Below are 19,811 nucleotides of genomic sequence, written 5' to 3'. Positions count from 1 at the left end.
GGGTTGTCCATGTGCATAATTCAGAGCCAGGAGGTGACTCTTGCCTCAGGCATTCTTTCCTAAGAACTTTAACTACTAGTTCACAAGTGGTATTGTAACCCTTTTGAATGTGAGCTAAGGAAATGTTTTAAAAATCAGACCTATAGAGAATAAATTATACACTATTATAATTTTGAGTAATTAGACTTTGCGTTGGCCTCATTTTCACTTGTGAACCATGTTATCTGATATCACTAAGGTCATACTTGAAAATATACACCCTATGAAGAAAACCATTGCTGAAATAATGTCTTACCAAGTGAAACTGAGGCTGCCCCAGGCGAGAATGAAACCCCTGCCTGTATTTCAGCGAACAAATCAGCTTTTACAAGACATAAAGCTGTTGGAAAATGTGACTCAGGAGCAAAATGAGCTGTTAAAGGTGAGTAGTTAATGAGGACAGCCAGCTTATCGGACGAGCATATTCAGCAGAAACTGGTTTTGTGTTCAGTTTCAGTGGTTGGGGAGGTCAAATTCCCATGACAGGAAGGTGCTGCCTGGGTTAATTCTCTTGGGCCTCCTCCTGTGCTATTACCCATTTGATGTACGCGTGTGTATCTTCTTGCTCATATGGGGCCAAGGTCATTTTCTCAGTTCTTACTCTTATTCTGGTTGAAGACATTAAAGCATAGTTATGGTCTATTTAATTCCATCCTCCAGTTATTGAAGGCCTACGTGGATAAAATGCCATGGGAAGACACTCCAACTTGAGCAGAGCACTTGCAATCTCATGAGGCCGACAGACTCATGCGGGAGTCATCCTCATAATACTCTCCTCTCATCATAGTCACTTTCCTCTTCATTGCCTGTTTTATTCTCAAGCATTCGATGCAGCTTATGTTCATCTGTAAGGAGAGTAGTGTTAGAAGGTAGACGACTCGCTCAAAGAACACCAAGTTCTTTTGTGTTGGGATTCGTTTGTGCACAAATGGGGACAAGCATTTGAGTTTCTAGATTCCAGCCTCTTCCTTCTAAGGGATGACCTCTTCTAGTCTCTCCCCAGAGGTTCCTTCTCCCCCGCCCCCTTACATTTGGTTTGCGTCCCAGTCTCATCGGGCATCATCATTAGATAGAAATTGCATTTCTATTCAACAGCCACTCTCACAAGAACAGAAAGTTGCTAAAGAGCCTTAAATTAAAGATCCCCTTATCCTGCGTTTCCTGATTGTGGATGAGTCAGGGGCAGGAGGAGAGGTTTATTTTCCCTTTCCCCCAACTACCGCCTGATTGTAAGAAGAAACCTGCTGTGTTCTGCCTCCCTCTTCACTTTCATTCACATTTAGGTGGCCCCTCTGTGTTCCCCTAAGGTTTTCAGGGTACTGTCATTTCTAGATGGAGGCTTAACTCCTCTAGTCTCTCTGGCCTGGCCACTGATCTCCTGACCTTATTTCCTACCACCCCCAGGGAGAAGAAGCTCTGGCAGTCAGTGTACTATTTTTTTTTTTTTTTAATCCTCCCTGAGGATATGCTTACTGGTTTGAGAGAGAGAAGGGAAAAAAAAAAAAAAAAAAAAAAAAAAAAGGCAATGAGAGAGAGAAACATTGATCAGTTGCCTCATCTATGCTCCCTGGCTGGGAGGATAGAATCTACAATCTGCGGATATGCCCTAAATGTGAATCAAACCACAACCTTGGGACAAACGCTCCCATCAACCAAGACTCGTGGCCAGGATTCAATGTACTGTTTTTTAACAATATAAATAGAAGAAACCAGAACAGCATAGAAGATTTTTAAATGTTTTTATTTATTGCTTTTGAGAGAGAGACAGAAATATCAGTGTGTTATTCCACTTATTTATACATTCGTTTGTTGCTTCTTGTATGTGCCCTTACCGGGGATTGAACCTGCAGCCGTGGCGTATCGGGACGTCACTCTAACCAACATAGCCACCCGGACAGGAGATATATAAAATTTGATCTATTATTACTTTCAATTTTATGTGCTTCCTGGTCAGTAAAAGAAAATTATGGCCCTCGCTAGGCCCAAAAGTGGCTTCTTCAAAAGGTGAAAGAGAGGGAGATAGAAGACAACATTATTTTTTTGTGTCAAATTAGGGATCAGACTGTGCTGATAAAATTTTCCACCTTCCTGTGTTGGTGGAAATCAGATGTCATCTCATGATTCAAAGCTCAGTAAGCCTGTGAGACTGAAAAGCATTAGAATACGGTCCATTTATTTTAATTCCTGCTCTAGATATTGGAAGAGCCCTCGTTGTGGAAAACGAGACAAATCGCTTTCGGGCGAGTAATGGGATGTTGCTCATTAGAGAGGGCTGGGGAACAGGTGTGTGCAGCGAGCATAGTTATTCATTTCCAGCCGGCAGCTACATGTATGGTTAAATATTAAAGAAAATACAAGGAAGAATTCTGTGTGGGCCCGAAACTTTGTAGTTTAAAAGACGTGTTGCTTCATTGTGAAACTTGCCGAGGAAATCCTGGACTTGCTTTTGAAGTCCATTTCTTCCCTTCATCATACGTTGATCACATTATTTATGATCAGCTTCAGGCTCTGCTGCCCCCTTAACACCAGATTCCGAGTATTGTTCTGGTTAGTTTTGCTTTATTCTGCCAACTCACAGACGGCTCTCGAACCTTCAACCATTTGCTCATAAAATGTGCCTTACTGATCCCAGTGGACACCCGGTGAGGGTGTGGCTGGAATGGGAATTTTTTCATCTCTCGCATTACACGCCCTTTCTGCTCTGACTCAGTAGATTTGTGTGAAAGCCTCACATGAAAAGCGAATTTAAACGGCATATGCAACTATCAGTAATTTTGTAAAACGCAGCAAATTTCTATTAGCCTGCCATAAAATGCTTTCCAGAATAATCCCAGCGGACCGGAAATACTTAAGAGCAAGGCTGTGTCTTCTTAGGTCTGTACTCCAAGCAGTGCCCAGGTGCCCACAACTGTAGAGCATGAAGGTCATGTGCCAGCTTCGCCAATGTTGTCCTCTATATTTAGGCTACCATTTCTTTCCTTTTTTAAAATATATTGTTATTGATTTCATAAAGGAAGGGAAAGAGGGATAGACACATCAGTAACGAGAGAGAATCATTGATTGGCTGCTTTCTGCACGCCCCACATTGGGGATTGAGCTCACCACCCGGGCATGTACCCTGACCAGGAATCGAACCATGACCTCCATGTTCAATCACTGAGCCACACCGGCTGGGCAAGACTACTATTTCCTATTGAAATCTGTCTGGGTGCATATTTGCTGTAATTGGTTGGAACTTGTGATGGGACTGGATATTGGAAGCGGACCATTGATCTGTTCCTTAGATGTGACAAAGGTTCTTCTTTTGGGGATTTATTTTTATAGATAGCCATAAAACAGACTAATGAATGTGATGAGGAGATGGACCACTTGAAGGAGATCTTAAATGATTATTCAGCTGAGCTCTCCCCTGAAGATATGTCACCGGACCGGGCTGCCCATCTGCCACAGGTACAGGTATGTTTCTTCCATTTGCTCAGCCGTTGGTGCCTAGAAGCCTCTGTGACAGTACAGTCTTTCTCCTACGATTCTCTTCCGATTGAAGGTGTTTTAGGAGTGTGTTTGCTTTCCATTCCTATTTTATAAAATAGGTGAAAAATCATTATCCAGTGTCCCGGTCCTCAGCTCGCTGCAAAGTGACCTGAATTCGCTCGGATACCGAAGAAGCTCATGTAACACAGGATGTTTGGACAACCCGACTTTCTGGCTAGCTTTCTAGGGTAGGGGTCACGTGGTCTGGGCTGACCTTTAGAGGTCAAGACCAGGTCGCTGCTGTAATGAAGAGCTCCATATCCTAAGCAGCATTTCCTTATGCTGTAACTGCCAGTGTCAGGGGGACCCAGTGACGGGGGTTTGCGTGGTGACCCTCTACGATAAGGGTTTTTCCGTTTTAGTTTTTCGAATCAGAACTTCTATAAAGAAAAAAAGCCTGATTGTATGGCAAGGATTGTAGAGAGCTGCTTTTTTCCTGCCATCAAGTCCGGGCAGTTGCTGTCGTATCCAAAGCCAGGTTGCACCACTTGCCAGCCACGGGACCTAGGATACGGTCCTTAACCTCACGGCTGGACCAGAGGAATCCAAGGTGACACAGCTGTTAAGCAATGAACTCAGTAAGGCAGACCCAATGTAACAAAGACTCCATATTATAAAAATGTCACATTTCCCTTCACATTCAAAAACTCGAGGCGCATTCCCCCCCACCCCCCCCAAAAAAAGAGAGAATCACCTATCATTCCCATAGTGTGTTGTACTTCGTGGTACCTTTATTTATTTATTCCCATTTGGTAGGAAGCTTTGGCCGTGAGGAAAAAGGAAGTAGATTCAGGAACACTAAAGAAGGCTTCAAAGGCCATAGGAGAAGTGTGAGATTCCTAACCTTGTTTTCTCTCTGTGGTTGCCAAACGTTAGTCTGCTCACGGGTCTCCTGAGTGCTTGGGAAAGGGCAGGTTCCTGGGCCCTGACTCTGTGGATTGTGGCCAGTCAGTCCTGTGGCCACTGAGCCCTGGCTTCCAACCATGATTACACATCACAGTCACCCATGGAGCTTGTCACACATTTCTGAGCCTCCAGAGACCGACGGACAAGGTCTAAGGTGAGGCTAGTCCAGTGATCGGCAAACTCATTAGTCAGCAGAGCCAAATATCAACAGTACAACAGTTGAAATTTCTTTTGAGAGCCAAATTTTTTAAACTCAAACTTCTTCTAACGCCACTTCTTCAAAATACTCAGGCCGTGGTATTTTGTGGAAGAGCCACACTCAAGGGGCCAAAGAGCTGCATGTGGCTCGCAAGCCGCAGTTTGCTGACCACGGGGCTAGGGCATTCTAAAAGCCTTCCCAGGCCGTTGGGAAGCGCAGCCAGGATGCTGCACTAGACTGTCCCGGAGAGCAGCTCCTGGCTCTGCAAACCAGCGGCCCAGGCAAATCTCCATCCCTCTCCCCGGGGAAGCCCGCTCCTGCGGCACACCCAGGCCTCCGACATCCTCAGGCAGTGCCCTCTCTCTGCACAGGGAGAAGTCGAAGGCATTGAAAAGCAGATCCTGAGTCTGAGCCAGAAAAAAGAAGACCTGCTGGTGGACTTAAAGGCCTCCGTACTGAACCTTCACCGGCACTTACAGCAGGAACAGCAGGAATTAGAGAAAGACAAGGAAACGCTGTCCGCAGGAGCATCGGAAGACGACGGCCCGGCCGAGAGGGACGTGTCTGAGCGGAAGGTGGGTGTGACTGTCATGGATGCGGGGCCCACGTTCCCTGAGAGCGTCACATGGGCAGTCGTTTTCACCTGGAACACCTGTGGCGTCTGGGTCTATGGCCAACAGGAAAGGCATTGGAGAAAGTGGAGCTACTGCCCTGAGGTTGTTCCCCAGTGAACCTGTCTTCAGGGGGCGTCTGTTCTGGGCTCCACAGAATGCTTATGCCCGAGTTCCTGACAGTGCTGCTGCTAGAGTTTCACAGGCAGGGGGTGGGAGCCACTCTTCGAAAATCTTCTTACTAAACAGCCCATTGCAGACTCCAAAATGAGACCAGCACCTCCCCATCCCACCCTGAGTCCAGGTCAGGTAAGCACAATTTTTTAAAATATATTTTATTGATTAGAGGAAGGGAGAGAGAGAGAGAGCTAGAAACATCGATGAGAGAGAAACATCAACCAGCCACCTCCTGCACTCCCCCCACCGGGAATGAGCCCACAACCAATATACGAGCCCTCAGCCGGAATCGAACCTGGGACCCTTCAGTCCGCAGGCCAACGCTCTGTCCACCGAGCCAAACCGGTTTTGGCAGGGAAGCACATTTTTTAATTGTTTGGTGAGGAGCCAGTGAGGACGAGGCCAATGAGAAGGAGATGAGATTTGACTGAGGCAGGGTGTGGGTCTGGAGTTGCCAGACCCAGGGGGCTACGTGTGTAGGTGGGCATGTTGGATAAAGAGAATGAAAAGGGAGCTCCGTAGACACGCAGCCAGCGGGGTCCCGGCGGGGTTGAATGAACTCGGCCACAAGTGTCGGTGCCCTTCCTGCCTTTCAGCTGAGCCGGAGAGCCTCCCTGCCGTTCCTGCCAGCTGTCAAGGAAGAGGCGGAAGAGAGCTCCCTGAAGAGTGAGGTAAGGACGGTGATTCTATCCTCAAGTTTTGTGAGAACCGAGATCTCCAGAAGGTCAGTGGGAAGATCTCAAAATGAAAGGGGACACAAAGATTTTTTAAACTAATGTCCGTATTTTAGAAGGGGGGTTGAAGTCATTCTCTTCTGTTATTAACGTTGTTTAAGTGCCTCTTACACCGCTTCCCGCCAGCGGGGGATACATGCAATTCAGACGCTCTTGGTGGCAGAAGGGAGATGAAGTTCTTTGTCGTATCCTGACTCCTGGGCACTTGCTCTGACGTGTGGAGAGGGTGCTGTTTGGTTGCTACTCCTGCTGTGCTTTTCAGAACTTTAGTTTTTCACACTTGAATTCCTTTTGTCGTCTGAAACAGCATCGCAAAGGACAGGAAGAGATGTGTTAGCAACTGATACAAACCCTTATGGTTGCATTTGAACTGGTTGGATGAGACAGTTCCAGTTGTCTTTCCTGATTCCGATTTTTATGTCATACCTTAAAAACTGAAGTTATAATGGCTCTTGTGCCAAAAGAAAAAAAAATTACATTTTTTGTCTCACTTGTAGCGACCAGTCGTTTCACTGCTCATTTTATAGATGGTGAAATAGCTCCATTGTCACACAGAATAACCTGTTGTCCTGTAGCACCGTTAGGACTCGGTGGAGCTGAATGCAGGTGTACTCTGCTCGGACCATCAGACAGACTCAGAATAAAGGGGTACAGGGGCCAAGAAAAGCGTGCATGTCATCTGACTCTCATTTGCAACCTGTGTTTGCTTTGAGCAAGTATGTTTATTACATTCACCTTTTGTGTCTGATGACAGCAGCGAAAATTCACGTTCATCAGGCCGTTGTATTGAAATTAGCCTTTAAGGTTACATTTAACAAAGTGAATTAAATTCCTAAAGCAACTTTTTTTCTTTTTTTAATCCTCACCGAAGGATATGTTTTTATTGATGTTTTTAGAGAGGAAGGAAGAGAGACAGAAAGAGAAACATCGATGTGCAAGAGAAACATCGATCCGTTGCCTCCCACATGCACTAAGACCAGGGATGGAATTCGCAATCTAGATCAGTGCCCTGGCCAGGAATTGAACCCACAACCTTTTGGTTCACAGGACGACACTCCATCCAACTGAGCCACCCGGTCAGGGCTGACTCCCAATTCCTTAGAGTATTTTTTAGGCTTCAGGAAGAGCCACCCCATTTGGAGTCATATGACTTAGTGAGCCAGAAAAAGAGATGAAAAACTAGGGGGCGAGGTGGACTTAAGGCTGCAGTTACACTGCCTGGCCAGCGATGTTTTGTGTAAAAGGGAGGAGATAAGGGGGATGCTGGTTGTAATGGTTAGGAAATCGCTTCCCTCTGCTGATGAGTTGGTTACTGTGTTAGAGCGGAGATAACGCGAAGCCATCGTCTGGGTCTTGGTCTCTCCTCTGGAAGCACGACAAGGAGAGGGAGGAAGATGCAGCATCCTCGTCCGCTGGCACGATCATTCAGGTAATGGCGGGCCTGGCACACGATGGCGGGAGGGCGCAGGGCTGGGAAGGGGAGGAAGTCTAGGGAAAGAGCTGCCTGTCACCATCACCTCTTTGCACAAACGCAAAGGCCACCAAGTCCTTGCTTATCATCGCATTTCTACTTTAACCTCAGTGTTGAAAGAAGAGTATTTTTCTGAGGAAAACTCAGTATGTGGCAATCCAAACTGGCAAAACGGAAATCTCAAAGGAGCACCTGAGACGTTCACCCTAGTGTTTCAGAGTGTTTAACACACCTCTCTTTGGGCAGTAGCTGGGGGAGGGGGTCTCTGCCTAATGCTTGAACAAAGCGGTGTATGAGATAAATGAACGAAGTGAGTATTTTTGTTCCTAATGACCTTCCAAATCTTCTCCAATCTCTCAAAACACAAGGCGAATGCCCTCCCTTTAGAAAATCACAAGCTGACGTAAGCACAGTGCTTTTCCCTTGTTCCTGAAACGTGCCTTCATCCTTAAGATCCATACACCTGCCCGCCCCTGCCTCCTGCCCAGGGCTGACACCCCTCCTCGCCCCCCCCCCCCCCAGGTCCAGCCAGTGCTTTCATTCCATTGGCCTCGGGCTCTCCTTGTACTGCATCTCTAGTCTCTGCCTTTATTTTTATTTTTATTTTTTTAAATATATTTTATTGATTTTTTCACAGAGAGGAAGGGAGAAAGATATAGAGCTAGAAACGTCGATGAGAGAGAAACATCGACCAGCTGCCTCTTGCACACCCCCTACTGGGGATGTGCCCACAACCAAGGTACATGCCCTTGACCGGAATCAAACCTGGGACCTTTCAGTCCGCAGACAGATGCTCTACCGCTGAGCCAAACCGGTTTCGGCTCTGCCTTTGTTTTTGCCGCCATCATATTCCAGGCAGTTATTACTTGGGGAGTAACCTTCTCCTTGGGCGACAGCCTCGTCATTTTTCCTAATGCGTCCCATACAGTACTGATGGCTTTTCATAAAGCCATTAACCACCTGCAGTAAACTGTCAGGACTCTGATTATCTCCTGAATAAAACGCAAACTCCTTAGCCTGGCACTCCAGACTTTCCACGATCCCGACATACCTTTCAAATTTTACCTTTAGTTAAAAGTTAAACCAAAGCCAGCGACACCAAGCTTTACCTGTAGCTCTTGGCTCATATCTTTTTAATGGCAGTGCTGTTTTTAGTACAAGGAACTGAAAAGTGATGTTTTTGTTGGATGCTTTATATATGTGTCATTGTTTAATCCCCACAAGCATGAGTGAGGTAGACTATATTCCCATTTTTAAAATAAAGTAAATGAGACTCCGTGCCCAGGTTAACTTGTCCAAGATCATACAACTTATAAGTAGAGCAACCAAGGTTGGTTGATGACAATACCCATACTCTTTCCACCACATTATGTTAGTTATTTATGTAGGTGACATTTTCCCACTTTTCAACCTTGGTTAACCTACTAAGTGAAAGTGCTGGATTCGTTTAAAATGTGATACACATTATCAGACTTCCTTCTAGAAGGACTATATCAATTTTATTCCTACCCAGAGTGCTCAGAAGTGCCTATTTCCTGTCCCCAGGCTGATACTGAATTTTCTTTTCTCTTTTTTTTTTTTTAATCCTCACTCAAAGATATTTTTCCATTGATTTTTTTTTTTTTTTTTTTTTTTTTTTTTTTTTTTTTTTTTTAGAGAGAGGGGAAGGGAGGGGAAGAGGCAGAGTGAGAACATTTGTGTGAGAGAAATACACTGATTGACTGCCTCCCATACGTGCCCCAACCAGGGCCAGGGATTGAGCCTACAACCGAAGTATGTGCCCTTGACCGGAATGGTACCTGGGACCCTGGGACCCTTCAGTCCTCGGGCCAACACTGTATCCACTGAGCCAGACTAGCTAGGGTGATATTGAATACTTTTAATCTTAGCCAAACTTTGCTAGTAGTTTAAATTAAATTTATATTCTAGGAGCGTTTGAATATCTCTTTAGGGGCTCATGGGCTTTTGTGTTATTTTGTGAATTGTTTATTCGTGGCACTTGACTGGTTTTCTATGGAGGGGCTGATGTTTTCATTATTAATTTATCAGAGTTAGTAATATTTTAAGGATATTAGCACTTTATAAGTTGTTACCCAGTCTGTTATTTCTCTTTAAGCATAGATTGTGTTTCACATTATTTTTGTTAATACTAACATTCTTTTCCTTTATTGTCAAGCTTTCAAAGTCCTTCCCTACTCTTACATTAGAAAAAGATCCACTCATATTCTCTTCAAAAATTTTTATGGTATAACATTTATATTAAATATTAGAATTCATTGTTCAGGGTGAGACAGAATCTAGTTAATATTTTTCATGAAATGCCTGGGTAGTTCTTCCCAAGTTTAGAAATGCATCTTTTCTCTCACTAGTTGAAATGTGGCCTTTATCATATAATCTCCTTTCATTTCAATGCTTATAATAATCCACTGAAGTGCATGATTCTCCAGATTCCATATGTGCTCCTCTTAAACCAGAGAGCTTTGCAGAGTTGAGGTCTTTCCAATAAAGACAAACCGGAGGAAGGTGATTGTTTTCCTAATGAACAAGCTTTTCTCCCGAATGCACCTGACTTCTCCGGACAGTTCTGCAAGCGGGCGATTTGTCAAATGAGCAGGTGCGGGAAGAGTGGCTTGCATGGCCACAGAGCAGGACCTTCTCCGGACCTCTGATGCTTCTCTCCACAGGAGGCAGCTGGGAAAATCAGCACGTGTGATAGTTCCGAGGGACACGTTCTTGCAACAGGCTCACTCAGCCCTGGGCTAGGCCCAGCGTTTTCCCCGGGCCCCGACCAAACGGAAGGGGTAAGTCCCTGTTGGTCACAAGCCAACTAACTGCTCAGGTAGCCGCGCACCCAGAGGTGACAGGCTTCCTGTGTTTGGCGTTACTCTCCGTGTGTGTGGTCACGCCGGAGAACCGGAAGGTTTGCCATCAGGTGTTCACACAGGAAGTGAGCATGACCCTGGCTCGCCCTTCATCAGGGTGAACTCGCGTCTCCATGAACAACCACGTCTTTCTGCTGTAGACGCTCCTTATGGGGGCCCTGAAAGTGGACGAGAGCTATTATTGATTAACAACGGCCATTACATGAGAGGCATTTATATTTGCTGATTAATCCTCAGATTAAAAGGTAGATTAATATCTACCATAAGTTTACAAATGAGGAAATCAAAATTCAGGAATTATAAGTACGTCTGGGAGGTGGGGAATAAGGAATCAAACCTGGAATATTCCAATTGGCTTTCCTAATTTGAATATTTAGGACTGACAGGCATGAAACCAAGGTAAGGTTGGTCTCACTAAATAAAACGCCACCTCCCTGCCCCAGCGGCGTGTCCAGTGTCTGTACAAGCGCAGGTATTGTGCTTTAGTCAGGCAATTTTGCATTTTTTTAAAGAGAGTATGTGTCTGTTTGTGTGTGTGTGGAATGGAGAAACATGCATTTTTTTTAGAGTTGACTGTAAAGTAGTAAGTAGAAATTTAAAGGGTTGGCACTTGGGCATGAAATATGCATAGCTGCAGCCAAAAAAATGAGCTTATATTTTAACCGAATGCTATTGCTTGGATTAGTGATGTGTTGACGCGGAAATCAAGCGGTATGACCTTCCCTGAGAGGCTGACTTGGATACCAGAGGGTGGGCTAAATTATGTCAGGAATGTGGCCGTGTAGCCTCTAAGGCATAATGAAAGCTGGGACTGAATCCTGGTTCCACTTACCAGCGGGGTGACCGTCGGCCGTTCTGTGACCCCTCGAGGCCTCAGTTTCCTCCTCTGTGCATTGGGAGTCATTGGGCTTGTGGTGTGCATCACACGGAGCACAGCCGCCTGGCTCATCATAAGCCAATGAAGGATCCGATATTAATTCATGCACAGCTATGCTACAGAGATGATGTGGCTCTATCACAGGAAATACTTGTGATAGTACTTTTTAGTCCCCCCAAGATGTATAACCATAAAGCATTCATTTAAATCTCTGCTTTCAGCGGTTGGGGCTATCCTTTCGCAGGGGTGCTGCTGATGTGGAGCAGGAATGCTATTGTGGGAAATAACTGTGGGATCAGACTTAAAAGATCAGCCGAAACCGGTTTGGCTCAGTGGATAGAGCATCGGTCTGCGGACTGAAGGGTCCCAGGTTTGATTCCGGTCAAGGGCATGTACCTTGGTTGCAGGCACATCCCCAGTAGGAGGTGTGCAGGAGGCAGCTGGTGGATGTTTCTCTCTCATCGATGTTTCTAGCTCTCTATCCTTTTCCCTTCCTCTCGGTAAAAAACCAATAAAATATGTTTTTAAAAAAGATCACAGAGCTGTGTGACCTTGGGCAAGCACCTCACCTCTGGGCCTGAGCTGCTCAGAAGCAACGTGCTGCAGTAGGAGGTGTGTGAACTGACTACACGTTAAATGCACTTGCGCTTCTTTGACTTTAAAAAGAGGTGGATGAGCTGAGTGCCGGCAGGTCTCCCAGGGCACCGTCGGCTGTTGAAGTTCTGTGGCTGCAAATGTTCTTTTTCTCTTCCATTGCCTTTGTATTTCTTTTTTTCAGGTTCAAGTAACTAGCAAATAAAGCCCAGATTAGTTATCGAGTTTCCTGTTTCCTCATGAATTCAGTGAATTAGTGAGAAAGCAAAGAAACCAAATCTTGTCTTTTTAAAAATGTATGTGGCATATGATGGGTGCTCAAATAATATTTTTAAATAAATAAGGAAGGCCCATTTGTTACACAATATTAATAGAATGTTAATATTAGCAGATTGTTATCTCAGGTAACAAAAAAAGGATCCCAAAATCTTTGCCAATAAGACAAAAGCAATATCTAAATGCTAGAAAACTAGAAGATGACTAGAAATGGATATCTGGCAGTAAAATCACACTACTGTTGCTTTAAAAAAAAAATGAGAATTTAAAAAGAAATTTAAAACCAGCCAAGCCATGAATGGAACTGACTGTATATGAACTGCAGAGAAGACAAGGGAGCGCTTCTAAATTAAGAAGGTGATTCTTGGCTCTGGCCACTGTTGTGTTGAGTGGTTAGAGCATCAGCCCGCACACTGAAGGGTCGCAGGTTCAATTCCCGGCCAAGGGCATATACTTGGGTTGTAGGTTTGCTCTCTGGCTCTCTATGTGAGAGGCAACAAATTGCTGTGCCTCTCTCACATCAATGCCTCTCTTCTCTCTCTCCCTCTCTCTCTCTCTCTCTCCCCCACACCCCTCCCTTCAACTCTCTCTAAAAATCATTGGGAAAAAATACCTTCGGGTGAGGATTAAAAAAAACACCAAAACTTTGTATTTCATCCTATACATAATAAGATACGTATTGATCCATCATTTTGTGGAACAAAACACAAATCCTTAGTCCTACAGAAATTTTTCTAGAAGGGTTAATATACTCTTTGACTATTCTGGAAAGGGGATGTGGGAAGCAACGTATCAGATCATCTCTTACCTCCAAATGGAAAATATCTGTGGTAGAATTATTAGAATATTTTCATCTGTTATCTAGAAATTTTCCTACTGGATCAATAAGCAACCTTGTTGTTTCCATATGAGAAAAACACATCACACTTTTTTTATGCTCTACTCTCAGCATGTGGTCCTTAACTCCATACTATTGGAGCATCCGGAAGGTGAAAGTTAGTGTTAGGAATTCTCTCTGGAGAGCAGGGGGAAAGTTTCCAGATTACCTCACTGGAGCTCATGACTAGACGCAAGCTACAAGTATAGATGAGTAACAGCATGTATGTCGGGGGAGAGGGAAAGCTAACATCCTGTATAATCTAGTGAACTAGTGAACTATCTGAGGAGATGTTAAGAGTGTGTGTATGTGTGTGTGTGTGTTTCCCTGTTCCCCGCCGGTGTGTACAGATCTCCTTGTTGTTTGAACAGAGCGCACAGCAATGCAAGGATTGCTCAATCACTGTGTGCCACGCGTCTGTAAACACCGGCCAGCTTGTTTCAGCACACACCCACACGCACGCTCTCTCACGACACTCACCTGTCTCCCGGGGCCCGTGTTGCATGCCCTGGGAGCCTGTTTGCGTCCTCTGTGTCCGGGAACGCTGTACCTGTGTACCTGCCGATTGGTTGCTTGGAGACCTGGGCGCCAGGTCACGTGATAGTTGCTATGAGTGTGGAGGTGCAGTTTTCTTTCTTCTGCTCTTGTGTGTGCGTGTGTGTGTGTGTGTGTGTGTGTGTGTGTGTGTGTGTGTTTCCTCTTAACTGGAGAAATGCTGCGAGTCCACAGGTCTTTGCAAGCCCAAGTCTGAAAACTTTGGACTCCTGGCTTTTCACTGCTGGATTATCTGTGGCTTTATCTTAGGGTGCCACACCTCCGATCAAGGCTGCAGCCCTGGGCTTTTCCGTCGAGCAAGGCGCTTCTCACTCCCCGGCGGAGAACCTTAGACCCGAGCCTGCGGAAGTCCTCCATGCCTGCAAGACCCAGGTGGCCGAGCTGGAGCTATGGCTGCACCAAGCCAGTGTGGCGTTCGAGCCGGAAACCTTAAACGCAGACGTGCAGCAGGTGGTGGAGCAGCAGCTGGTAGGGTGCCAGGTAAGGCTGATGGGTTGGAGTTCAGGGCTTGCCTCCTCACCAGTCACCTAGTGTCTTTGCCAGTTTCTCTTAAAGCGACGGCGTGTTTCTTCCTGTGACTCCGACCACTGCATTTCTTTTGGCCTCAACTTTCTGTTCTCAGGGGGCGGGTCACCGTTTGAAATGATTCACGTAAAGATCACGTTTGGGGAGACGGTGGTAGTGGAGGAGAGCGCAGGATCTAGAGTCCATGTTTTTTTTGAGGAAGTGAACGTGATACCTCGTTTTCTTCAGAATCAGGTTATCTCTTAGGACAGGGGTCCTCAAACTTTTTAAAGTGGGGGCCAGATCACGGTCCCTCAGAGAGCTGGAGGGCCGGACTATATGAACTACTAATTCCTACTGTAACACCTCGGCTGCGCTCACTGCCCAAAAAACCTGGCGGGCCGGATCAGACTCTTCTGCGGGCCGCATGTGGCCCTCGGGCCGTAGTTTGAAGACCCCTGTCTTAGGACATTGCCAGGATTCAATGAGATCAGGTGTAAAATCCAGGCTCTGGAGTGTCAAGGAGATAAAAGAGTGTTTCATAAATGCCGTCATTTTTTTATTCGGATTAGTAAAGTTCTTTGAAATTTCACTCATCGGAAACGAAACTGAAAATCCTGATTCTCAAGGTTGCAGACCCGGCATCCCAGGGCTTTGCTGCCCTTCGTGGTGACCCCTCCTGCGGCTCCCTGGGAGGGGCGGGGTCATACACATGCTTGCCTGGAGCCGCTTGAGTAACCTGTGCAGGCTCAGCCTACACGTGGGGGATCCCTGACTGTAACCCTCCCGGGAGGGACTACGATGATGGTTTCGCAGCAGCATAACTGAGTGCGCCTCCCCCCGTGGTGCCGAGACCAGCTTTGGACCCACATCTCCGTCTGATTGGCTCATTTGTATCCTCTCAGAGGACCCCCGTATCACCTCGGGTACCCCACCCCAGGTCCAAGTCGGACACGCCTCTCCTTTCATTCAGGCCCACAGTCGTACAATATCCAGTGCCTGCCTAGCGGGCCCCCCGCTCCCCGCCCCCCGGCAGGCAGACTGACCCCCTTCCCTGGACAGCTAAGCACCTGTGACCCTAAAAGTCAGCTCTGAGGGGTGGGCTCACTCAGATACTTCCCTGCCTAGCTGACGAGGCAGGGAAGTCTGACTTGATCTCAGCCAAAAGTCCAGAAGCCATGGAGCCCCGGAGTCTGGAAAAGATAGTGCTGCAGCCCAGAACAGCGCTGTGGCCTTTCAAATGCTGAGTACCAGCCCCTGGAGGCCATCCAGGGCCAATTTGCCAATTGATTGTCCTGCTGCCTGGGTGGAGCCCACCCCGATCCCTTGATCATCACCCAATTCCCTGCTTGGACCACTGGTGGGTTCAAGGATTTGGGGGCTGCTCAAGGAAAAGACACCACCACCAGGTGGCGCTAGTACACAAGGAGCTTTATTTGGGCAGGATCTTGGTGGACTGGAAGTCCCCCAAGGCAGGAGGCCTAGAGGCATGGGGTGGGGTGGGGCCACCACACGGAAGGGGAAGAGGACCTGGGAACTCCCGGTGGATGGGAACCCAGAGGAGTCCTCTGTGTCTAGGTAATGTCTGCGAACCCTGAGGGGCAGCAGGGGCTCCCGAGTCTGTCTTAATCATGGCTGGCCGGTGTGGGCTCCAGTTTTGAGTTTGGGGCCAGCGGGATTTGAGCGAAGGGTCCTGGCCTGCTGTGAATAATGAAACCTAGGGGCCACCTTTGGCTTATCTACATACCATGGCCCATATGGTTTAATATTGCAGCATAAAAAGCCTCTCAGTGGTCTGTGAAAACGCTAAGTTCTCCGTGGGAAAATGTCCGAAGGACAAGTGCAAACCGATCAGTCGGGTGGAAAATTATATTCGGTAATTTGAGAAGAAATGTTCAGCCTTGATTATTTAAAACATGTGAATCAAAACAGCTATGGTCTTGTTCCCATATTACTTTAGCAAAAATTATATCATCCCAGAAAACCCGGGAGAAATGGCTCCGCTGACGTCTGATAATTTTGTTTGTTGGTTCAGTGTTTGGGGAGGGTCAGCTGTCAGCGTAAATAATGCTCATCCTCTTTGACATAGTATTTTTTGGCCATGACTTTGTGTTTACCCTCTGACAATAACCCCCCCAAAAAGGATAAAAATGTTTCCGACAATATTAATTACAAAAGTGAAGAACTGGATCTAGCTAAAAAGCTTATCAGTATTCCCGTTGGTAAGTGAATCATAGGTCATGAACATATTAAAACGTATATATCCAGTAGCTAAGTGGGAAAACAAAGCACGAAATTCTAGTACACTTTGTTTACAGCCACTCGAACATCTATGAGTTCCTATTATCTCAGCTTAGAAGAGTCTCCGCAGGCTACAAGGAGTTTGCTTGCATGGAGGAGTTACAAGGCGTACTATTTGGAAAAAAAAAAAAAAAAAATTTTTTTTTTTGGCTGGTTTTTCCTTATGTTTCTCTCAAAGATCTGACCTCGTTCTTAGTCACGCACTGAGTTTTCGAACAGGTGGTCACAGGGCTGGGCTGGGGGTCCGAATGCGCCTGCCGCCTGTGTGCCCAGCCAGTTGGCATGGCTGTTTGGGCTCCTGAGCCCAGAGCAGGGCAGCCTGGATCTGTCCAAGAGGAACACAGTGACGGGGTCACTGGGAGACTTGCTTCATCCAGCGGAGTTATTTTTAGGCCCATGTGTAAGTTGGCCAGTTCTATCAATGACTTAGTGTTTTAGGTTTCCTCGTGGCCTTCTTCTGGTATTTTGGAAACTTATTTGGCTTGAGAAAGAAAAGGAAAAAGAGCAAGGGCAAGAATTTTCAAAGAGTTTCTTGGAATTCTTTTTTTTTATTTGTTATTACTACTTAACACTTGCATTGCAACAGAAAAAGCTTAGAAAGATGGGGGGAAAATAGTAGTCTTCACAGACTGTGTATCCAGCACTGGCCAGAGTGCATGGATTTAACTCTTTAATTCATCACAGTGACCCCAGGAGGAAAGTTCTGTTAATAATCCCACTTTACAGATGCGTAGAGGCACACGCATGCAAAGTGAGGTGCCTTGAGTTTACCCAGCTACCAAGTGGCAGGGCTGGGATATGAACCCAGGTAGTCTAGTTCCATTATCTGTGTTCTTAACCACTGTGCTATGCTGGATACATTCGGCTGTGTTTTCTAAAGTGATTATAGAGTTACTTACTTTAGAGAAGGACAGCTGCCATTTGGGTTGGTTTGGTTGCATCTCTGTTGAAAAACACTGGCATTATGTGCAAGTCTGTCTCTCCCCTGCCCCCCACACACACCCAAGGTCCCTTCCAACCTGTGTTTCTGTCACTTCTTATATATTTTTAAGGAGAGAACGTGAATCAAACTTATATTGAGATATAACACCGATTCAAGACCAAAACTGTGATTCATTCGATGGTTTTCTTTCCCAGACGATGCTCACAGAGATTGAGCACAAGGTGGCCTCTCTGCTGGACCTCTGCAGAGACCAGGGCTTGGCAGACAGCGGAGCCGTTCACCAGGAGGCCGAGGCACTGGCCTTGAAGCTGAAGACTGTGAAGTGCAATTTGGAAAAAGTCCAGCTGATGCTTCAGGAGAAATACAGCGAAGACCAGGTAAGATGTGGCTGTGCATAGACAGGTGTGCGGATGTGTGGTTTCGGTAGACCCATCAGGAAGGAACTCTGGGTGGAGATGCTGAAGGAACCACAGAGACATCACCACAAGGAAGAAAGGTTTGCGCCTCTTCACACTTTAAGGACAGGGGCACTGCCTGTTGTTATTGGTTTCATTTTGCTGTGCAGCTTTCCTATCGAGGTGGTTAGTGATGGCATTGGTTTGGTTTGGGTTGGTTTGATTGGGTTGATCTTGCTGGCAATGAGGTCTGGTGTAAGCCTTCTTCATAAAAGAAGGACGCATTTCAAAGAAATTTTGTGACTCCAATGGACTGGAAAACAACATTTTTACAGATAAGATTAAAATTTGACATCAGAAACACTAACTCGTTTCTAGGGTACTTTTGTTATTCATTTACAAATATTCACATGTACTGATCATAGTATCATAATAGAGTGTTCTTGTGACTTAAGAGTGTTCTGTGTTTATAAATGCAAATATACAACATAGGATAGGATCTTATTATATAAGATTTGCATTTCTACTTATGAGATGGTTCTTACTTGGAGGACTTTTATTGACAGAAATAAGGTGAGCTGCAGGTAGACAAGGCATATATTTATCCTAATATATTCCTTTAAAAAAAAATTGCCCTAGCTGGTTTGGCTCAGTGGATAGAGAGCATCAGACTGGACTGAAGGGTCCCAGGTTCAGTTCCTGTCAAGGGCACTTGCCTGGGTTTGGGCTTGGTCCCCAGTTGGGGCATGCAAGAGGCAGCCAGTCAGTGATTCTCTCTCATCATTGATGTTTCTATTTCTCTCTCCCTCTCCCTTCCTCTCTGAAATCAATAAAATAAATTTAAAAAATAAATGAATAATCTACTTTTGTTATAGACTTAGGGACATTTTTATTTATAAAATAATACTATTTCTCTTTTTGATTTCTTTATTTTACTTTCTTTTTTAAGGAAAAAAATAGATCTAACTTTTATTTTATCTATTATTTATTAATTCTTTATTGTTGAAGAATATGTCCCCCTTTTCCTCTCATTGTCCTCTCTCAGCCCACCCCCACCCCCAGCCCAGGCCTTCACCCCCTGTTGCCTGTGTCCATTGGTTATGCTTATATGCCTACAAGTTCTTTGGTTGATCGCTTACCTCCACCCCCATCCCCATATCCTCCCCTGCCTTCCCTCAGAGGCTTGACGCTCCGTTCAGTGTGTCTATGTCTCTGGATCTATTTGTGTCCTGGCTTTTAGTAATTGATTAGATGAAGGAAGTTGAAGAAATGATAAGATGGCCTCTCCATCCATTGTAGTGGTTTTTGAGGTTGTTAGGAAATACGTACATTAAGTCCTAGAATATAATTATAGTAAATAACAGAATGCAGTCATTAACTTCATATGTTTCTACTATGTAGTCTCATTATCTGAATTGAAATTAAGTGGGTTCTCTTTTTAAGTAGTCTGCCATTATGAAATCTTTTGCAGCCTTCCACCATTCTAGAGAAACCTTCAGAGCATCAAAAAGTTCTCCAACCAGATAATCTTTCTGAACTTGAATCTGTTGTCATGGAAAGGCCGCAATTTGCCAGACAAAAAGATTTCCAGCAGCAGGAGGTAATAAGAATATTATATGGAATTTCCCCTTGAACTATATCCTGAACTGCCTGTGGAGCATTTTCCTGGTTGACTGAGTGGAATGTGTGGTGTGCGGTGCTCCTGTGTGTGCAGCAACTCTGAGTTGTTCTTTTTAACATGTTTTACTTTTGAGAGAGAGAAACACTGGATTTGTTCCACTTATGCCGGGATATTTCTCGGCATCTAGAAGGGTTCAGGAATCTGGAGAAGGGGCTGCGTGTAAATTAATAAAGAGACTAGAAATATAAATTTGGAATACATGGGGGAGCCAGAGGAGACTTAGCTATCTATAGTCGCTAAGTTTCCCTAGTCTTTGGA

The 19,811-nt window shown here is 45.5% G+C and overlaps 1 protein-coding gene across 4 annotated transcripts in view; it reads left to right on the top strand.

Annotated features, from left to right (window-relative positions):
- The window catches only part of SYNE2 (spectrin repeat containing nuclear envelope protein 2), a 299,775-nt gene that overhangs the window by 188,571 nt on the left and 91,393 nt on the right, over positions 1-19,811 (top strand). For 3 of the 4 annotated variants that reach the window (XM_084866237.1, XM_084866235.1, XM_084866236.1), the window contains 9 exons: positions 239-421; positions 3,364-3,495; positions 5,047-5,250; positions 6,060-6,134; positions 7,519-7,626; positions 10,353-10,469; positions 13,979-14,209; positions 17,672-17,854; positions 19,344-19,472. In XM_084866237.1, coding sequence (XP_084722363.1) covers positions 239-421; positions 3,364-3,495; positions 5,047-5,250; positions 6,060-6,134; positions 7,519-7,626; positions 10,353-10,469; positions 13,979-14,209; positions 17,672-17,854; positions 19,344-19,472 — 1,362 coding nt within the window. The remainder of the gene's footprint in view (positions 1-238; positions 422-3,363; positions 3,496-5,046; positions 5,251-6,059; positions 6,135-7,518; positions 7,627-10,352; positions 10,470-13,978; positions 14,210-17,671; positions 17,855-19,343; positions 19,473-19,811) is intronic. The other variant, XM_084866238.1, reaches the window with a different exon arrangement.

Source organism: Pipistrellus hanaki (assembly GCF_964339955.1).
Source record: "Pipistrellus hanaki genome assembly, chromosome: 1".
NCBI lineage: Eukaryota > Metazoa > Chordata > Mammalia > Chiroptera > Vespertilionidae > Pipistrellus > Pipistrellus hanaki.
This window is presented reverse-complemented; position numbering and strand designations above follow the sequence as displayed.